Source organism: Cyanistes caeruleus, unplaced genomic scaffold, assembly GCF_971803275.1.
Source record: "Cyanistes caeruleus unplaced genomic scaffold, bCyaCae1.hap1.1 HAP1_SCAFFOLD_107, whole genome shotgun sequence".
Lineage (NCBI taxonomy): Eukaryota > Metazoa > Chordata > Aves > Passeriformes > Paridae > Cyanistes > Cyanistes caeruleus.
In genome coordinates this window covers 319,273-337,390 of record NW_028255908.1, presented here as the reverse complement: position 1 = coordinate 337,390, position 18,118 = coordinate 319,273, and the positions used below count along the sequence as shown (strand labels likewise).

Below are 18,118 nucleotides of genomic sequence, written 5' to 3'. Positions count from 1 at the left end.
TGACGGCAGCAGCAGCCAATGGCAGCCAGCGGCGGGCTCTGCACACGCCACGGACTCGCCTGCCTTGGGCTGAGTTCCGCCATTTCTCGGCCCCCTGGGCTGAGGAGCGGCCCCGGCGCTGGGCCCGGCCCGGGCAGGAGGCCAAGGAAGCGCCGCTGCGCTGAAGCGCCGGGAGCTCGGGGTGCCCGGGGTGCCCGGGAGCTGAGGGCGCTGCGAGCTGGGGGTGAGTCCGGGATGGAGCAGGGCATGCCGGAGCGAGGCCAAAACTCTGTGACTCTCCTTCCTGTCCCGGGCGGGGAGCAGAACACACAAGGAAAGGCTCGGGGGTCGGGATGAGGGTGGGGACAGTTCAATCCTTGGTCACGGGCACAGCACACCTGACTTGAGGAAATTAAATTGAATTTATTATCCAACGTGTCAGAACAAGAAAACGAGAAGTAAAGTAATTCCTACGGAAATCGATCTTCCCCCCAGCTGTCCCTCCTTCCCGGGCTTAACTTTGTGCCCCTCTCCGTCCCCCTCCCCGCCCAGAGGCACAGGGATGGGGGTCACAGTCAGGTCATGTCACTGCCTCCCCCTGAGGGCCAGGAATCCTTGTCCTGCTGCAGCCTGGGGTCCCTCGCAGGGGCCAGAGTCCCTCAGGACCAGGCTGCTCCAGCGGGGATGGCCAGGGGGATCCCCGAGTGCGGCCAGGAGCCACTTGCATGGCTGTGCAGGGGCTTCTGCCGGGCTCGGGGCCTCTCTCAGGCACCCCCTGCTCCGGCCCGGCCTCATTGCCCCCCTCACCCCCCATGCAGCGAGTGCCCGGGCAGGGAGATGCACGATTTTCCCGGGACTGAATCTTGGTGTTTTCTGAGCTTTATTGCGGTGAATGTTGGTGATTTTTTTTTTTTTTTTTTTTTGTGAGGGCAGAATCTTTCTATTTTGGAGGGATACCAGAGGTTTTGTGTTTTGGAAGTTTTTGATCTGTCTTTGTTAGCGTTCCGGAACACACATAATCACAGACTGATTATATGCAGGTACTTTATTGAAGCGTGCAGGAACTGGGAGTATCAGCAACCCAAATCTACCTCCATCGTCTTTGTCCAACGTGCACATATTTCTACAATTTCAGCTGTAGCAGTAATCACTGTAACAACCTTATCGATATTGCTTCATTACTAAATTTTCATTAACTTTATCTATATTGCTTCATGAGAGTTAGCTCATCCTTGTATGAACGTGTCCAAATCTTATCTGTGGGTGGGTATCTTGGAGACCCCAAGTACCAGTTCCCGTTACCGTAAACATTTCAGCTTGCTAGATCATCCCTAATACCCAGCATTCATGTGGCCTACGTCTACATGATTTTAAGAAACATTTTCAGAAACATTTAACCCCATAGTAACATATTTCCCTCCTTTGAAAATATTTCACTTTACTATAATAAGTGTAATGCTTTCACTCTATACAGTCCTTTTTCTGAGATTATACTTGATGTTCATCTTCGAATCCACAGTTGTCGTAAGCGTTGTTACACTCTGGAGGACTTGGAGATGACAAATGCGGATGTGGATCTCTGTCCCGTGTCAGCGCCTTTATTATCTTCTGGTTCCAGGACACTCTTTTCCTTATTTCTTCTTTTAAAACTTCACAGAGTAACTAGATTACTAAGAACACAAATAGTAGGATTATCAGACTCTCAAGAATAGATTTGATCCATGAGCTCACATTCCATCCTAACCCTTCAAAACTTTTATCTACCCAACTTGTGGTCAGATCTTCCCTCTCTTTCTGTGCTTCATGTTCTATTTGTTTTAACGGATTAATGTTGTGTTCTACATCTGCAGTTCCATTTGGGATGTGGATGCAGCAGTGATCAATTTGTCCTTTTAGGTACCCGCACACTCCGTGTTCTTTCAACAATAACATATCTAAAGCCAATCTGTTTTGCTGGGTCATTTTAGTTGTGGCTTGTAATTGTACATTTAGCTCTCTAAATCCCTCTTTGGTAACTCTTGCCAATCTTTCTACCTGGCCTGTAAGTTTGTACAACATCTTTCTATTTGTTATGATTTGCTATTGGACCAAACAAGGATTCCAGAGCCCACTCAGATTTTACACTACTGGAGGGTTCCTGCCATCTTTCTTCATCTTCAGATTTGTTTTCCTGAACTTCTCGTCTCATGCTTATTTGCAGAAGTTCATGTTCTCCCTTGAATGGGGACCTTTTCCAAATTGGGCATAAGGTGGGGAGGCCTAAAGTAATCTCTTTTACTTTTTCACCTACAGGCAGATGTGTTGTCCAGGTGCCATCACTTGCTGCCCATCCAAATTGGCCTGGACTCTGAATTGTTTTTTTGCTACATATTACCTTTTGGATCACTTGTCCTATCTTGTCATTTATTTCACCTTGTTTATGTTTGATTCCTCTGCAGGCACATCCAATTTTCAGAGCTACCACAAGTGGTGGCATTTGTTTTATTTCTTCATCATCAGAAGTACAGTCCTAAGCTTTGTTCCATACCCACCAATTCACTTTGTCTGCCTCCATTCTACTACTGGTTGCAGTGTTCCATACCCCTGGATCTGTTTCATTTTCAGAGCCTTCCCACTTAATGCACCAAGGGCTATCTGCCATAGATTGGAATTTCTGAAGCCCACTCATTGCCCATGCACTGTCCCAAGCTTCAGCCCGATCTTTTCCTTCCTGTCCTTCACACTTCCACTTCGATACTGGAATCTTTTCTTTAATGACCTTTGCTATCTTTTCATAACACAATCCATAATTCCCTAATCCCCCATACCAGCCTAGTTTTGGTTCATACTTTCCTCCATTTTCATGACAATCCCATGTAGATGAATACTTTGGCTTCACAGCATTTTCAAACACTGTCTTATTTGGGTACTCGTAATCTATTTGCAATACACAGCTCACATTTTTATTTTTATTCTTTTGTATTTCAGGTAATTCTGATGTTATAATTCCCCAATTTATTTGGTCTCCTGCTGCCTTTGGTATTGACAGACAGGCAGTTATTTTGCTGGTGTTTTGCATGTTGGCCAAATCTTGAATTAATCCAATCATCCCATTTTCTGCCTGAATAGTATTAGAGACTTTTATCACTTGTGTTTCTGGCTGCACCCCAATATCCCTCTTCATTCTAAAATGAAGAGTTGTCAGCTGATCCTTTTGCATTTCACATCCCAAGGTAACATTGATTCCTACTGATGGCACTAAAGGCCATGAAATAATCACCAATACAGTCACTAGCAACCTAGACATTTGAAACAATCAAACCCGCTTTATCTGCAGCTTTGTTGGCCCTACAGTTTGTGCAGTCCACAGTGCAGGGGAAACCTTCTTCACCCTGGTGTAATGTATGCAGGGATCCAGTCCAGCTCCTTTGACTGCTGTCAAGGTAGTTAACAGTACCTGATAGGGTCCATTCCACCTTTCTTTTAATGGTTCTTCCTTCCAGCTTTTACCGTACACTTCATCTCCCGGGGGGATGTCATGAACTGGATTCTCAAGAGTCAGCGGCCTGTTCCACACAAGGGTGCTCCGAAGCCGAGCTCGACCTTTTCCAAGAGACAGAACATAATTCTACACCTCTTGCTTCCCTGTAACATGTACATTTGGATTAGGTTCAGGGCATTCATATGGTTTCCCATCCAATATCTCATAAGGACTGACTGACATCCCGCTTCTAGGCTTTATCTGAATCCTCAGCAGTGCTATTGGTAAAGCTTGTGGCTGCTGCAATTTAGCCTCTTGGCATCTTTTGCTGATTTGCCTCTTCAATGTCTGATTCATCCTCTCTACCTGTCCACTGGATTGGGGTCTCCATGGTGTATGGAGATCCCAAGCTATTCCCAGTAACCTACTCACCTCCCTCACTACTGTGGCTGTGAAATGTGGGCCCCTATCTGATGATATTCCTAGAGGCACCCCAAATCTTGGAATGATTTCTTGCACTAACCACTTGACTGTCTCCTTTGCTTGGTTTGTGTGACAGGGAAGAGCTTCTGGCCATCCTGAAAATGTGTCAACCCCTACCAATAGATATTTGTATCCTCAAGTTCTTGCTAATTCTACAAAATCTTCTTGCCAGTAATCTCCTGGTCCTACTCCTACCCGAATTTTCCCTAATTGTGCCTGTCATCTAGCCACTGGATTGTTCTTTAAGCCAATTTCACATTTTGACATTACTGATTTTGCCATTGTGAACATCCATACTGAAATTAAATTTTGTTTTAACAATTTCACCAATGCCTCTGTACTCCAATGACATTTGTTATGTTTAATCTGTAGAAGTTCTCTCATTATCAAGGGGGGTACCACTACTTGTCCCTGTGTACTCACATACCACCCTTCTGAATTCTTCTGTGCATTCAGTGAGTGTCATAATTTCTCATCTTCTTTTGAATATTTTTGTTCTGGGGGTAAATTGAATTGAGATACATTAGTTTTTGAAGGTATCAATGCCATTGCAGTTTGCACTTCTCGAGCAGCTTGTTGGGCTGTCCAGTCTGCTTTCCGATTTCCCTCATGAATTTTGGAGCTTCCTGATTGGTGAGCTTTGCAGTGCATGATTGCTACTTGGTCAGGCTTTTGTACTGCTTTTATTGATTGCAGGACTGCATCTTGATGTTTAATGTGTGTGCCTTGAGGAGACAGCAGTCCTCTTTCTTTCCCCAGTGCTCTGTGTACATGCAGTACTCCAAAAGCATACTTTGAGCCAGTCCATATGTTTACCCTTTTCCCTTCACTTGATTCCAGTGTTCTGGTTAAGGCAACCAGTTCTGCCCTCTGGGCAGATGGATTTGCTGATAATGCTTTTGCCTCCACTGTTGTACTGACTGTTGTTGCCTGGGGGTCCCAGAGCATCTTCCTCTCTGCCTTCTTCTCCTCCATTTGTCTAATGCTTGGGCATGAGAAGTCTTGTTTGGGGGGAAAAACAAGGGGTGACCACCTAGGATTCAGGGTTCCTCCTGCCCAAGTCCATCTCTAGAAGTCTTCAGGTGTCTTGTGTCCATGAAAATCTCCAAAGCATCAGGACTGAGAGGAAAAAATCCCTCCCTGAGATTTCCCTTTCCTGGGGTCCCCACTTTGGTGTCCCAGGGCTTCCCCCTCTGCAGGCTCATCCCTTCTCTGGGCTGCCCCTTCTCCAGGCTCCCCTCACTCCCGGCTCTCGGGGTCCCCCATCTCCAGGCCCCCATTTCAGGCTCCGGGACTCCCGGGGCTCCCCCCTTTTCTCTGCTCCCCTCCCCCTGCCGGTACCGGGCATCTCAGCTCAGCTTTGGAGTCCTGCAAGATCCAGACATCGCTCTGCCCGGCCCGGCCCCAAAAAAAGGAACAGGGGTCCCCAAAGATACTTCGAGTGAGCTCCAAATATCCCTTCCCCTGCAAACAAATCCTGCCAGGACGGCCCAAGACCTTCGGGGCGAGGTTCCCGTCCCCGGTGAGCTGCGGGCTGCGGGGCCCGATGCTCCCGGCGCGAAGGGGCTGCAGATCCAGAGAGCGATGGACGCACGTGGGGCCTCCTCTGCTGCTCCTCTTGCAGTTCCTGCTCCTCCTCTACCCCTCCTCTTCCTCCCGCTCCTCCGCTTTCCCCTCCTTCCCCTCCTCCTCCTCCATCTCTCGGCTGCTGGCGAGGAGCTCTGGGGTGAGCGGAGCGGGGCCGGGAGCCGCTGGGAAAGGGCTGGGAGAGGGGGATGAGGGGAGCTGGGCCAGGGGGAGAGGGGTTCTCAAGGAGGGGCTGCCAGTTAAGGCCAGGAGCCCCAAATCCCCTCCGTGTCCTGCCAGCCCCTGCCCCCGGCGCTGTGGGGGCCGGGCCGTGCCCCAGTGCCGGCTCAGGGGGTGCTCCAGGCTGCCGTGCTCCACCTGGCAGCTGGAGCTGAGCCCGCATTGCCGGGGGCGGTTTCCAGCAGCACCAGGAGCTGCTGGCTCCAGTCCCCGCTGGGGAGCACGGCAGTGGCCAGCACGTGGCCCGAGAGCTGCTGCTGGCCCTGGGAGCAGCTCAGCTGGATGTGGGCAGGGGAGAAATCCATCAGGGAGCGAGCAGGCGGCCGGGGCCAGGCTGGGAGCTGGAGGGCACCAGCGAGATGGACACGCTGGGATGGGCAGGGGGCTTGGGGACCCCCCAGTGCAGATCTTCCTCCCCACAAGCCGCAGGGAATCGCTCCAGGGATCGAGTGCTGCGGGGACGGGGAACCACGTTTCTTTCATCCCAGCCCCACCTTTCCCTCTCCTCTCCCCCTTTCTCATCCTTCCCCCAATCCACTGACCTCTCTCAATGCAATTTGAGTTTCCCAGCACCCTCCCCCACGCTTTGGGGGTCCCAGCCCTCTCCTTTTCCCACTCTTGCCCCTTCCTAATCATCCGTCCAATCTCCAACCCACTCCCCCATGCTTGGATTTGGGTGTTCCAGGCCCCTCCTGCTCAGTCTGGGGGTCCCATCCCCCCTTTCACTCAATTTGGGGAGATCCTAGCAGATTTCTTCGGGGAGGAATCCTGGCGTTACAGGAATTTTGGGGTGTAGGTTTGAAGGGGGACAGCTCTGTCTGGCATTTTTTAACCCATGGTCTGCCAGGGAAGCACAAAAACGTTTCTCATTCCCATCCTTTCCTTGTTTGGTCTGGTTCATGAGCTGCTTTCTTGTTTCCTTTGGTATCTGTTCTCATCTATTTGTCAACAGCAGTTTGAGTCATTTACTTTCCCACAAATTCTGCCTCCTTCTAATAATAGATAATGTGATCCCAGCCCATGGTGAAATGTTGTGTTCCTCATCTGAGTGGATTGGTTGGGGGGAAGGTCAGGAGCTGGAGCTGTCTGGTTGGTTATTATTTCAATGGCATCCTGTAATCTAATTATGCCATTGAAATGAGAAATGGTTTCTCTGGTACCTGCTATGAATTCATCAGGGTTGCCAGGGTCTGGTCCATGGTGTTGCAGGATTTGTTCTGGTGGCCGTTCATCTTTTCCCCATTTCTGGGTGCTCCCTCCAGCCAGGGTTGCATCAGTTGTCAGCTTTTCTCATTAAATCATCACATACTTGGATTCCCAACTGATTTCCCTGAACTTGTGGTAGCAAATAAACCCCAGTGGTCTGATACACCCTATATAACATAGACAGAGACAGCACATGTTGGAGTGGGGACAGGGATGATTCTCCCTCACTTGTTTTAGTGAAGTTTTCACAACATTCTCCATTTTCTGTTTTCCTTTGCAGCTGAACCAATTTCTGCTGCAGAGTCAGATATCCTCACAATGGGCTGTGCCTTTAGCTGTGCAAATTCCATCTGTTCAAGCAGGCAGAGCTTGGGCTGAGGGGCAGAGGGAATCAGCCCAATTCCTCCTGCAGGCAGGAAGCCCCTGGGCCATTGTGCAGGCTTTGTCCCATCAGTGTTAATTTGCATTTCTAAAGCTCTTCTCCTGGCTGCCTGGAACAAAGCTTCTCTTCCAGGGCAGTCATGGGATGACTCACATTTGTTAGTGCCACAATGTGGTTGTTTTTTGTTTTGGTTTACTTTTTTAACAGTACTCTAATAAGTATGACATAAAGGGTCACCTTTAAAGCTCTTCTGGTTTTCAGAAACAGCCTAAAATTCAACATCCAAAAACCCATATAAAATTTTTGCCATCACTATGAGCCAGGCACAAACATTCCCAAAACATTTTCAAGGCAATCGAATTTTTCCTACTTCTCTCTCGGCCTAAAAATTGATTCTCCCTACCTTGGCCCAAACTGAACTGACAATATAAAATCAGGATTATTACAAAAAAAAATTTCTAATGGTGTAATCCTTTCACGGAAACTTTGGGAAAATCAAAAACTCTCCCACAATGTCTTTAGTGCTAGAGAGTCAAGGCACAACGTGATTCTGGCCAGAATGTGCAACAGAAATCATTAAATCCATACTTAGGCTGGGTGTGCAGAGAAAATCATTCCATGACACGGGAATTTACTAGATTTTTCCAAAACTTTATACAGTCTGAACCCACAGAAATCCATTGGTTTATTGTTCATTGGTTTGAAGGTGTGGAGCTGTTAGGATTTGGTTTCCTGTTGCACCCGGATTTCTGTGCCTGTGATGGGAATTAGGTGGGCACTCCTGGATTTCCTGCTCAGCCTTTTCCAGACCAGGTGTCTCCAGCTGTGCCTGGGGCAGTGTCTGGGGCAGGTGTTGGTTGATGTTAGCTGATGGAATCTTTTGGGCTATTCCCAGTCTGTTGAGATGTTAATTTCATCTCTGCTGAGTGTTGGAACATCCCTTATAAGAAACATTAAAATTCCTTTCCCCAAGGCAAAGGCAAACCAAGTGTGAGCAGAGAAATAGGATTTTAAGCGAATTTAAAGTTGGTCTATTTTCCCAGACTTTAATCCCAGGCAGGGCAGAGTGTGAGTGTAATTGAGAGGCAGAGTGGAATTGTCCCGGTGCCTTCCCCAGCAGCTGTGGCGAGGGCAGGCACAGAAAGGCCTGAAGGTGCAAGAGTGAGAGCAAGGATTGTCCCGCAGTGGCTGGAGATGGCAAAGGAGGGTGCCCAGGCCGAGGATTTGAGCAGAGGATCTGTGGGCAGGCGCAGGGGCTTCCCCCGCTGGGGAGCCCTGGCTGCTGCTGCGTTGCCTTCAGTGCAGGCTCAGGGGTGGCCTGTTTAATATTCCCTTGCAATTCAGATTTCTGAGTCTGGAAGAGCCATGGCTGGGGCATCACTCATTTTATTTTTTTCATTTTATTGAGTTTTGTTCTCTTTCTTATGTCCACTCCATAATATTGAGACTATCTAGGGCTAAAAAAGTCACAGAATGTTCTGGCTAGAAGAGAGAATCCTCAATTCATCTCCTGCAATTCCCTGTTAATTGTAGGAATTGTACCAGCTCCATTTTAGTCCTGGGTAACATTATTTCTGAGATTACTTGAGCCCTCTCAGGGTCAATACAAGACAAAGCTTCAGTCAAAATAGGTCCCAAATATTTAACCATTTTCTCTACCATTTGCTCTTCCTTTTTTTTCAGAAAAAGCAAAGCAGCAAAGCTGCTTTTTAGCCTGAAAATGAAGCCATTTCACAGAGGCTTCCTCTACCTCTTCTCCTTGTTTTTCTGACTGGATCAAGTCATCCACATCCTGCATGAAGCCAGTCCCTGGGGGTGAGGTCAATTCCTTTGATATTTCCTGCAAGGCTTGCCCCAATCAGGCCGGTGCTTCCGTGCATCCCTGCAGAAGGACCGTCCATGTCTTGAGCATTTTCCCTTCTAGCTCTTGTTGCCAGCCCAAGGCAGAATTGTGTTTGCATCCTCTGGAAGTGGGCAGATCCCCAGAAAGCATCTTTTGCATCAAGTTGTGAATGGCAGCAGTGTGAGGAGGGCACCTGGTTGAGGCTGGTGTAAGGATCTGAGTGTGGGGTGCCTCGGTTTCATCATCTCATTTCTTCTTCTTGGGTCCTGCAGCATTCTGTGGATTCCATTGGATTTCTTGTTTGGCAGGATAGGAGCATTCTAGGGAGCCATCCCTGGCTCCCCAAGCCGTGCCTTGAGCAGGACTCCCAGACAGGCTGTGAGCCCTTCCTTCCCTCCCTTGGAACAGGGGATTGCTTTTGGACACCTCTTGTCCTGGTTGCTTCAGGGAAATTTGGAGAGGCTCCATATCTAATTTTGCCAATTTCCATGGGGCTGCCCACACTTGTGGGTTCACTTCAGCCACGGCTCTGCCAGACATTTGACACAGAGGTACAACAGAACCAGCCTCTGTATCACCTTTTGCAACATTAATCTGCATTCCCAATTTAGCCATCAAATCCCTTCCCAGTAAATTACAATCACAATTGTGAGCAAATAAAAATTCCTGCATTTCAAACCCGTCCCCAACATCTGCTAATAGTGGCTGAATAAAACACACCCACTCATCTTTCCCACTTAGTGCCTTAATTAAAATATTCCCTAATTATTTTCCATCCTTAGGTTTAAGATTCCGAGTGGATGGAGAGGCCCCTGTGTCCATCAGGAAAGGTCTCCTCTGGATCCAGCCCCACCCTGGATGTTCCCAAGGGCTGCAGTGTGGTGGGTCCCTGGTGGAATGGGAGCTGTGCCACCGCTAAGAATGCGTGTCCATCAAGGGCTGGACTTGCTGGTGCTGAGGGTGCTGCTGTCTGTGCTTGCAGTGTCCTTGTGCCCTGCAGCTGGAAGGCTGATTCCTTGCCAGGGGCTGTTTGGGTGGGCTGTGCCCTGGCCAGGAGGGCAATGCCTGTGCCAGGTGCTTGTGGCCGAGGGTGTCCCCTGGGTGCTGGGGCCCCCTTGGGCCCTGGGCTTGATCCCTCAGGGGCTGTAGGAACTGTGCCATGGCCTTTGCCTTCAGCTTGGCCTTTTGCTCATCCCTTGCTGCATTCAGCTGCTGAGCCTTTGTGAGCAAGTGCTGCAGGGGCTTCTTCTGTCGCTGCTGCAGCCCCCCTCAGTGCCTGTGGGTGCTCATCCTGTGGCAGCTGCTGAGCTTTCTGCAAAATCCTTCCTGTCTCCAGGGACCCAGCAGGAAATGCTTAAAAGATCATGTGGATCCTTGCAGGTCTAATCGCCATTTGTGAGCTGTTCCTTCCTCGTGCTGGCTGTGCTGAGGCTCCCCTCCCCAGCCCGTATCCCAGAGCCGGTCCCTGTCCTGCCGCAGTGTCCAAAGGCGGCCCCCCCGGCGGGCAGGGCCGGCAGCTCCACGGGGCCGGGCAGCGGCCGGGGCGTCCCGCAGCCTCCTGGGGGCCGGGGGCCACTGCCGGCCCTGCCCGGGGGGTGCTGGGCTCAGGCAGCGCCCGGCGCTGAGCCCCGGCTGCCCCACAGCCCCGGCCCGGCCCCACAGCTCCCCACAGGCCCCCAGCCCGTGCTCCCGGTGCCGCAGCTCTGCGCCCGCTCCTGCCGCTCCCAGCTCAGAGAAACCCCCTGAAATCCTCACCTCCTTGTTTTCCTGTCCTGGAAAACTGGGATACAAAGGATCTGAGTCAGCTGGCAAATTCTGAGGATAAGACCCTTCTGAAACACATCCCAATCCTCAGTATTTTTCTCTTCCTCTTCTTTTCCATCATCATTTTTCTTACCCCATGGATTCCTCCTGCTGCTTTTTGTCTAAAAAAAAAAGTCCCTGTTGTCTAAATGCCTTCTGGACTTCCCTTCTTGCCCCCCTGGGTGTCCATGTCCTTAATTCCCTCTGGGAGAATGTGCAAACGACCTCCACATGCTCCCAAGGGACCCTTGAGAGATATTTTGGGATCCTCATCCCTTTTGCTGGGACCCCATTGTGGCTTTCCCTTTTGTCCCCTCCCTGGGTGCCCTGCCATGTTCACTCCCCGAAGATGCCACTGTAGTCACTGCTGAGATTTTCAGTGCTCTCTCCCTGCCGACTCTTGAGAGCCGCCCTGATCCGTCACTCGTCTGTCTCCTGCTCACTCTCGGGTACCCAATCAATGCCCGGTGCCGCCGCCAGCCGAGGGAGCCGATCCCCCAAACTGGGTGAGGCCCCTTCAGCTGCACTCACTGCCCGCCGGCCCGGACGGTGGAAGGAATTGCGGAGGAGCCCCAAGGTGTGTGGAAAAATTGACATCCCCAGAGGTTTCTGTCCACAAGGAAGACAGAGGAGTCCTGTAAAAGTAATTGTATTCCTAAAAAAGGGTGTGCCCATGGGACATTTCCCATGGGGTCTCTCCAGTTGTTGGCAGACACAGCCTCCTTTTCACCCTAATTTTCTTGGCCACATCTCCCTGTCCCTTTCCCTACTGGCTGAAGTCCTGGAGAGGTACAGACTTCCCAATGCACCTCCTACATACCCCCTTAATATGCACCCCACTTTTGTATAGCTAACGATATTGATGGCTGTGTTAAGTCTTTGTTGTTCTTCTGGAAGTTGATGAATTTAGCAGGACCTTGGCTGAGCAGCAGTCTGTGTCATCAATTCATAACATTTTGTGCAGCTGCTGGCTCCTCCTGTCACTTCCTTATGTCCACGTCCCTGGCCCTATGTGCAGTGAGGTTGAGGGGATCAGTTTGTAAAGAGGCTTTGTTGTTGTTCCTTTGCTGGGGTTGCCCCGTTTTGGGGCCATCCCCCCTGGAGCAGGGTGTCCCCCCTTGGTGCAGGCGCAGGGCTCAGGCAGGGCTGAGCCAATCAGAGCGCGCGGCGCTGATGACTCATCAGTGTCCAGGCAGAGCCGCAGCTGCCAGCGTTCCCCAGCTGGAGCCCAGCTGCGCCCCTCCCCCCCGGGCCTTGGCGCCCCCCTGGAGGGGAATTTGGGGAGGTGGGAGGGGGGAGCGCCAAGGCCGGGCCCCCCCGCGCTGTGGTGGCGGGAGCGGCTGCAGTGGGGAGCGAGTGCGGGTGGAAGCGGCCGAGAGCCCAGCGCTGCCCCAGGCCGAGCTGGCCCAGCTGCATCCGTGCCCCTGCGGTGGGATGCTGTGGGACTGGGGGGGAAGAGGGAGGCGGCAGTGGGTGCTGGGCCTGGGGGCAGGAGGAGAAGGGAAGGAGAAGCAGGGTTGAGGAAAAAAACGGTCAAAATATATGTACCTGGGGTTGTGCAGAAGGAGGAGGAGGAGTGTGAGGTCGAGTAGGGCCACAGGAGGAGGAGGAGGAGCAGGGAGAGGAAGCAGCACGAAGTTCATCCCTGTATCTGCAGCTCCCCCAGCCTCAGGTGCAGTGCCTCCCCACATGCAGCGGGTGACCACAGTGGGCAATCCACGATTTTTATGGGGCTGAATCTTGGTGTTTCTGAGCCTTACTGTGGTAAACGTTGGTGCTTTAGTTTCTTGCAGGGGCTGAACCTTTCTATTGTGCAGGGGGTTTTGGCTGAATCTTGTTGTTTGGTTTGTTTGTGATCTGTGTTTTGTTGTTTGGGCTGAATCTTGTTGTTTTTGAGGTTCTTACAGACGCAAGATGCCCAATGTCTTTCTGAGACGAACCTGGGCAAGGAGGCATGTAGGAGACACATCGGGGGTGGATGGTCTGAGACTCGGCAGAGACCTCTATAGTCGAGTTAGATGTTAGTTGTTTATTTCAGGGCGTGGGAGAGAGAGAGAGGGAGAGCCTGCCATGAGCCGACAGATAGAGCGCAAAGCAGGCTCAGAGAGAACAATACAAAAGGGGGTAAAATATGAATACATGAGTTCAAGACTTTAAGATTGCTAAGAAAGAGAATAACAGAACAGAAGTGAGAGAGCCAGGAAAAAGAGGATAAAGAAGAGCAGGAAAGAGCAGGAAAAAGAGAGCAGCAAGAGTGTAGAAAGTATGAGGCAAGAAGGCTAAGAGAAACAAGAGAGCTAAGAGAGAGCCAAGAGAGAGTAGCAAGAGAGCCAAGAGTTAAGAGAGACTAAGAGAACAAAGAGAACTCTCTTTTACAATTACATATTTACATTACAATTACATATATACATATATAACCTATACATTGAATATTCTATTCCTTTACTAACCAATCTTTCTAAGTATCCTAATACAGTAACATTTGTGTTCGACCTATAGAAATCGCTGGTTTTGCATATTTTTAGTTATCTCGGGGTTCTTCAGACCTTTCCTTATAAGGCTGGGAAGAGGGGTCTCAGCTTAGTTTTCCTGGGGGAAAGAACGTGCTCTGGCATGTCAGCTTGGTTTCATTGAATTATTCAAACTGTGCTTTCATTTGTATTTCTTCCTTAGCCTTTCTGGCTAAAGAGACATATTTATAATTTCTTTCTAATTCTGCCTTCCCAACAGAGGCACCCCCAGCCCAAGGCACTCTCCTCTCTTTTTTTCCTCCTAACCAGGAATTTTCATTCCCAAATTTTTTCCAGATGGAAGAGGAGGAGGAAAAGCCCTGGAGATGCCGCACAAGGAGGGGCTGCAAACGCAGTCCAGGGAGCTGTGAGGAGGAAAGATCCCCCCAGTGCCAGGAACACGGCCAGAGATCCAGCCGGAGCTCAGAGCTGGGGGAGAAGCCCCACAAGTGCTTGGAATGTGGGAAGGGCTTCAGGTACAGCTCCCACCTCATCCAGCACCAGGTGATCCACACTGGGGAAAAGCCCTACGAGTGTGGGAAATGTGGGAAGAGCTTCAACCACGGCTCCAACCTGAGGAAACACCAGAGGATCCACTCTGGGGAAAAGCCCTACGAGTGTGGGAAATGTGGGAAGAGCTTCAGAGATACCTCTAATTTGATGACACACCAGGTGATCCACACGGGGGAACGGCCCTACACCTGCTTGGAATGTGGGAAGAGCTTTGGGTGGAGCTCCACTCTGAGGGAACACCAGCTCATCCACACTGGGGAGAGGCCCTACGAGTGTCTCCAGTGTGGGAAGAGGTTTCAGACCAGGTCCAGTGTCCTCCTACATGAGCGGATTCACACAGACGAGAGGCCCTTCCGCTGCCCCGACTGCGGGAAGGGCTTCAACCGCAACTCCAACCTGACCGTCCACCGGCGCATCCACACTGGGGAGAGGCCCTACGAGTGTCCCCAGTGTGGGAAGAGCTTCTCCAGGGGCTATCACTTGACCCAACACCAACGGAGGCACCAGTAAGGGAAGCCCTGCGAGTGCCCTGAGTGCGGGAAGAGCTTCGTGCGCTGCTCCAGCTCCATCCCCCATGGGAGGATGGGCGTTGGATGATCCCCAGTGACCCCTGTTGGGCAGAGCCCTGGTGATCCGTGGTCCTGGTGATCCATGTTGGGAAGACACCTGGCTGGGAGGCTTCACATCTTCCTGGCTCCCTGTGGGCACCTGGATGAAAGCAGGGGAATGAAAATTCAACAGGACACAGAATGACAGTGGGAATTGTTGACTTTTAATCCTCGAGAACCTTTTGCCTCAGGAGCTGTGTGGGCAGAGAAAAGGGGGTGACACCGGGCTTGGGGGCCCAGAGGGGAGCACAAATGCTCTGGGTGAGGGAGACACGACCCCCAGAACCCTCCCTCACCTTCCTGCGCAGGCAGAAGCCGAGCCCCAGTGCCAAGAAGACGAAGCCCAACACTGAGACTCCAATCCCCATCAGCATCTTGCGTTGGGCAGCGTTTGATGGCATCCCTGGGGCATCTGCAGAGGTCAGGACCCCCAAAACCTCTCACAGACACCCCAAGCCCCTCCAAGGACCCTCCCAGTCTCTCCCAGCCCCCCCAAGACCCTCTGAAACCTCCTTTGGAGTCACTAATTTTAAACAATTAAGAATTTTAGAAAAATTAGGGGTCTTGGCTAGAGATAGGCCTTGCTGGAACTAGTTAGAGTTAATGATGAAGGGAAAAGCAGGATTTGAGATAATGAATCTCAGACTTAGGTAAAAAAATTACTTTTCATTGTATGTTTGTTCAGCTGTGCTTATAATGAGAAAAGAGAAACTGATAAACGGGTTCAGGAAGATCACAGACCTTACATCTGGAAACCCATTTCCAAGTCACAAGGGAGGAAACTGGAGTTGTACCAAATGTCATTTGTAATGTTAACCATTGTAAAGGCAGAAAGGTCAGAGTGAGGAAAAGCGGTTTTCCTTCATCTCCTGATGACCCCTCCTCACCAAAATGACCCCCTCCTCAAATTGGGGAGCCAACCATGCAGGTGTAATGACATTAAAATCATTACCATGAATTCTAATCCGAAGTGGCACATGGGACGTGATAGCATTATGCATATGCATTAGTATATGCATATATACATATATACATTCATATGTATTAGTATTTTGGATATTTAAGACTTTTGTAAATAAATTCACACTGGAATCTTTTGTCAACTTGCAGTGCCTATTAAGGGGTGACTCCTGCACTCAGCCAGTGCTGTGATTAAACATCCACTTTGTAACTTTAAACTGTTGGAGAGGTTTTTTTGTCCATTAACAGATTGATGTTGATACTGGATCAATATTGCTATTTTGGTAAATCACTGCGAGTCTCTTCCCAGCCTCCCCAGGACCCACCAGAGCCCCTCCTGTTCCTCTCAGGATCCCACAGCCCCCTCCCAATTTCTCCCCACTGCCCCTGGACCCCCAAACCCTCTCCCAGTCCCTTCCCAGCCCCACCAGGACTCATCAAGACTCCTCCCAGTCTCTTCCCAGCACAACCAACCTCATCCCAATCCCTGCTTTCCAATCCCCAATCTCCTTCCAGCTCCTCCAGGCTCACTCAAATCTCTCCCAGTGACACCCAGCACCCCCAAACTCCCTCCCAGGGTCCACCAGGACCCCCAGAACCCCATCCCACCCTCCCCAACATTCTTCAAACCCCTTCCCAGGCATCCTCAGCACCTCAATCCCTTCCCCAGTTTAAACCAGTCTATCTCAAACTCCCTCCCAGTTCCTCCCAGCACACCCCAATCCCCCTCTGGGCCCCTCCAGTGCCTCCCCCGCTGCCCCCGGCGCTGTGGGGGCCGGGCCGTGCCCCAGTGCCGGCTCAGGGGGTGCTCCAGGCTGCCGTGCTCTACCTGGCAGCTGGAGCTGAGCCCGCATTGCCGGGGGCGGTTTCCAGCAGCACCAGGAGCTGCTGGCTCCAGTCCCCGCTGGGGAGCACGGCAGTGGCCAGCACGTGGCCCGAGAGCTGCTGCTGGCCCTGGGAGCAGCTCAGCTGGATGTGGGCAGGGGAGAAATCCATCAGGGAGCAGAGCAGGCGGCCGGGGCCGGGCTGGGAGCTCGAGGGCACCAGCGAGATGGACACGCTGGGATGGGCACTGGGAGAGATGGGAGACGAGTTGTGTGGCATTGAGAGGGACTGGGAATGGACTGGCAGGGACTGGGATGGCACTGAAAGAGATGAGAGTGGATACTGGGACACTGGATGAGGGCATAGAGGTCTGGGAGTGAAGTGAGAATGAATTAGGAATAGACTGGGAATGGCTAAAAAGGAGTGGGCAGGACTGTGATGGCACTGGGAGGGACTGTGGTGGCAATGGGCGGGACTGTGGTGGCACTGGGAGGGACTGTGGTGGCACTGGGAGGGACTGTGGTGGCACTGGGCGGGACTGTGGTGGCACTGGGAGGGACTGTGGTGGCACTGGGCGGGACTGTGGTGGCACTGGGCGGGACTGTGGTGGCACTGGGCGGGACTGTGGTGGCACTGGGAGGGACTGTGGTGGCACTGGGAGGGACTGGGAATGAAGTGCGCGGCACTGAGGGGCCGAGTCCAGCGCGGGGCTCTCGGCTCTGTGGATCTGCCCGGCAACTGATGAGTCATCAGAGAGACGCGCTCTGATTGGCTGAGGGGCGGTAGATCCATGGAGGGGCGAGATGGACAGGCGGGGTCACTGGGAGTGACTGGGATGGACTGGGAGAGGCTGGGATGGACTGGGAGAGGCTGGGATGGACTGGGAGAGCCACGGGAGCCACTGGGAGGGACAAGGGGCCCCGGGGATGGGCACACAGAAGGCTGAGGGCTCTGGGGTGATTCCCAGGGAGGTTTGGAGGGACACGGCCGGGCCCCTCTCTGTGCCCCGCGAGCAGCGGCCCGGACAGAAAAGTTCAGGAGCGGGAGGAGGTGTTTCTCAATATTGATTTTAATCCTCATTCTCCTGGTCTGATTTGCTCAGTCCTAAATTCAGTTCATTTCCCCGTGTCGGGCTGTTGTGGCCCTGATGGTGATCCCTGAGTGACCTCTCCCTGCCCTTGTCCGGACCCACGAGGATTTGGATTTGTTTCAGTTCAGTGGAATTCGTGGTGATTTGGGGGGAGCTGGAGCAAAGCAGCTGGAAAGCACAGTGGGCGTGTGTCCTGGGTTGATTATGATGTTAAATTGTATCCCCATTCGTCCACCTAACCCCGACACAGGTTCTGTATTCTTAAAATTCCATCTGAGAGTAAAAGTGAGTGGAAAAGAAGCACCAAGTCTGTTATCAGACTGCACTTGCTCCCCCCGCATCGGGAGTTTTGACTACAGCACAGACAGACAACAAGACACAGATCGCCTTGGCTTTCCAGCTAGCCGGGGCAGAGAGGTCTTCCTGGACTGTTTTCTTTCCCTTTTCCTGAAACGAATCGAACCTGCTCTGGACTGGGGACTCGGGGGAGCACCGGGAGCACCCCTGGACTACCGGGAGCCCAGCCTGGGCAGCGGCATTTTCCAGCGCCAGAGGGACTGATAACAGAGCCAACACCCCCAGGAAAGAGACCCTCTGAAGTTCCTCATCTCTGCTGAAGGGCGAGAGGTTTTGTAATTTGATATCGTTCA

At 51.6% G+C, this 18,118-nt stretch overlaps 1 protein-coding gene across 1 annotated transcript; it reads left to right on the top strand.

Moving 5' to 3' along the window:
• The first annotated feature begins 40 nt into the window (after positions 1-40).
• On the top strand, positions 41-15,771 carry LOC147646222 (uncharacterized). Its single transcript, XM_086873754.1, has 2 exons — positions 41-223; positions 13,770-15,771. The coding sequence occupies exon 2, from the start codon at positions 13,770-13,772 to the stop codon at positions 14,493-14,495; it is 726 nt and encodes a 241-aa protein (XP_086729880.1). The 5' UTR covers positions 41-223; the 3' UTR covers positions 14,496-15,771.
• Positions 15,772-18,118: the final 2,347 nt, after the last annotated feature.

Bases quoted from the DNA above. Each gene is read 5' to 3' on its own strand.
- LOC147646222 (XM_086873754.1), top strand. From the start codon at position 13,770: ATGGAAGAGGAGGAGGAAAAGCCCTGGAGATGCCGCACAAGGAGGGGC.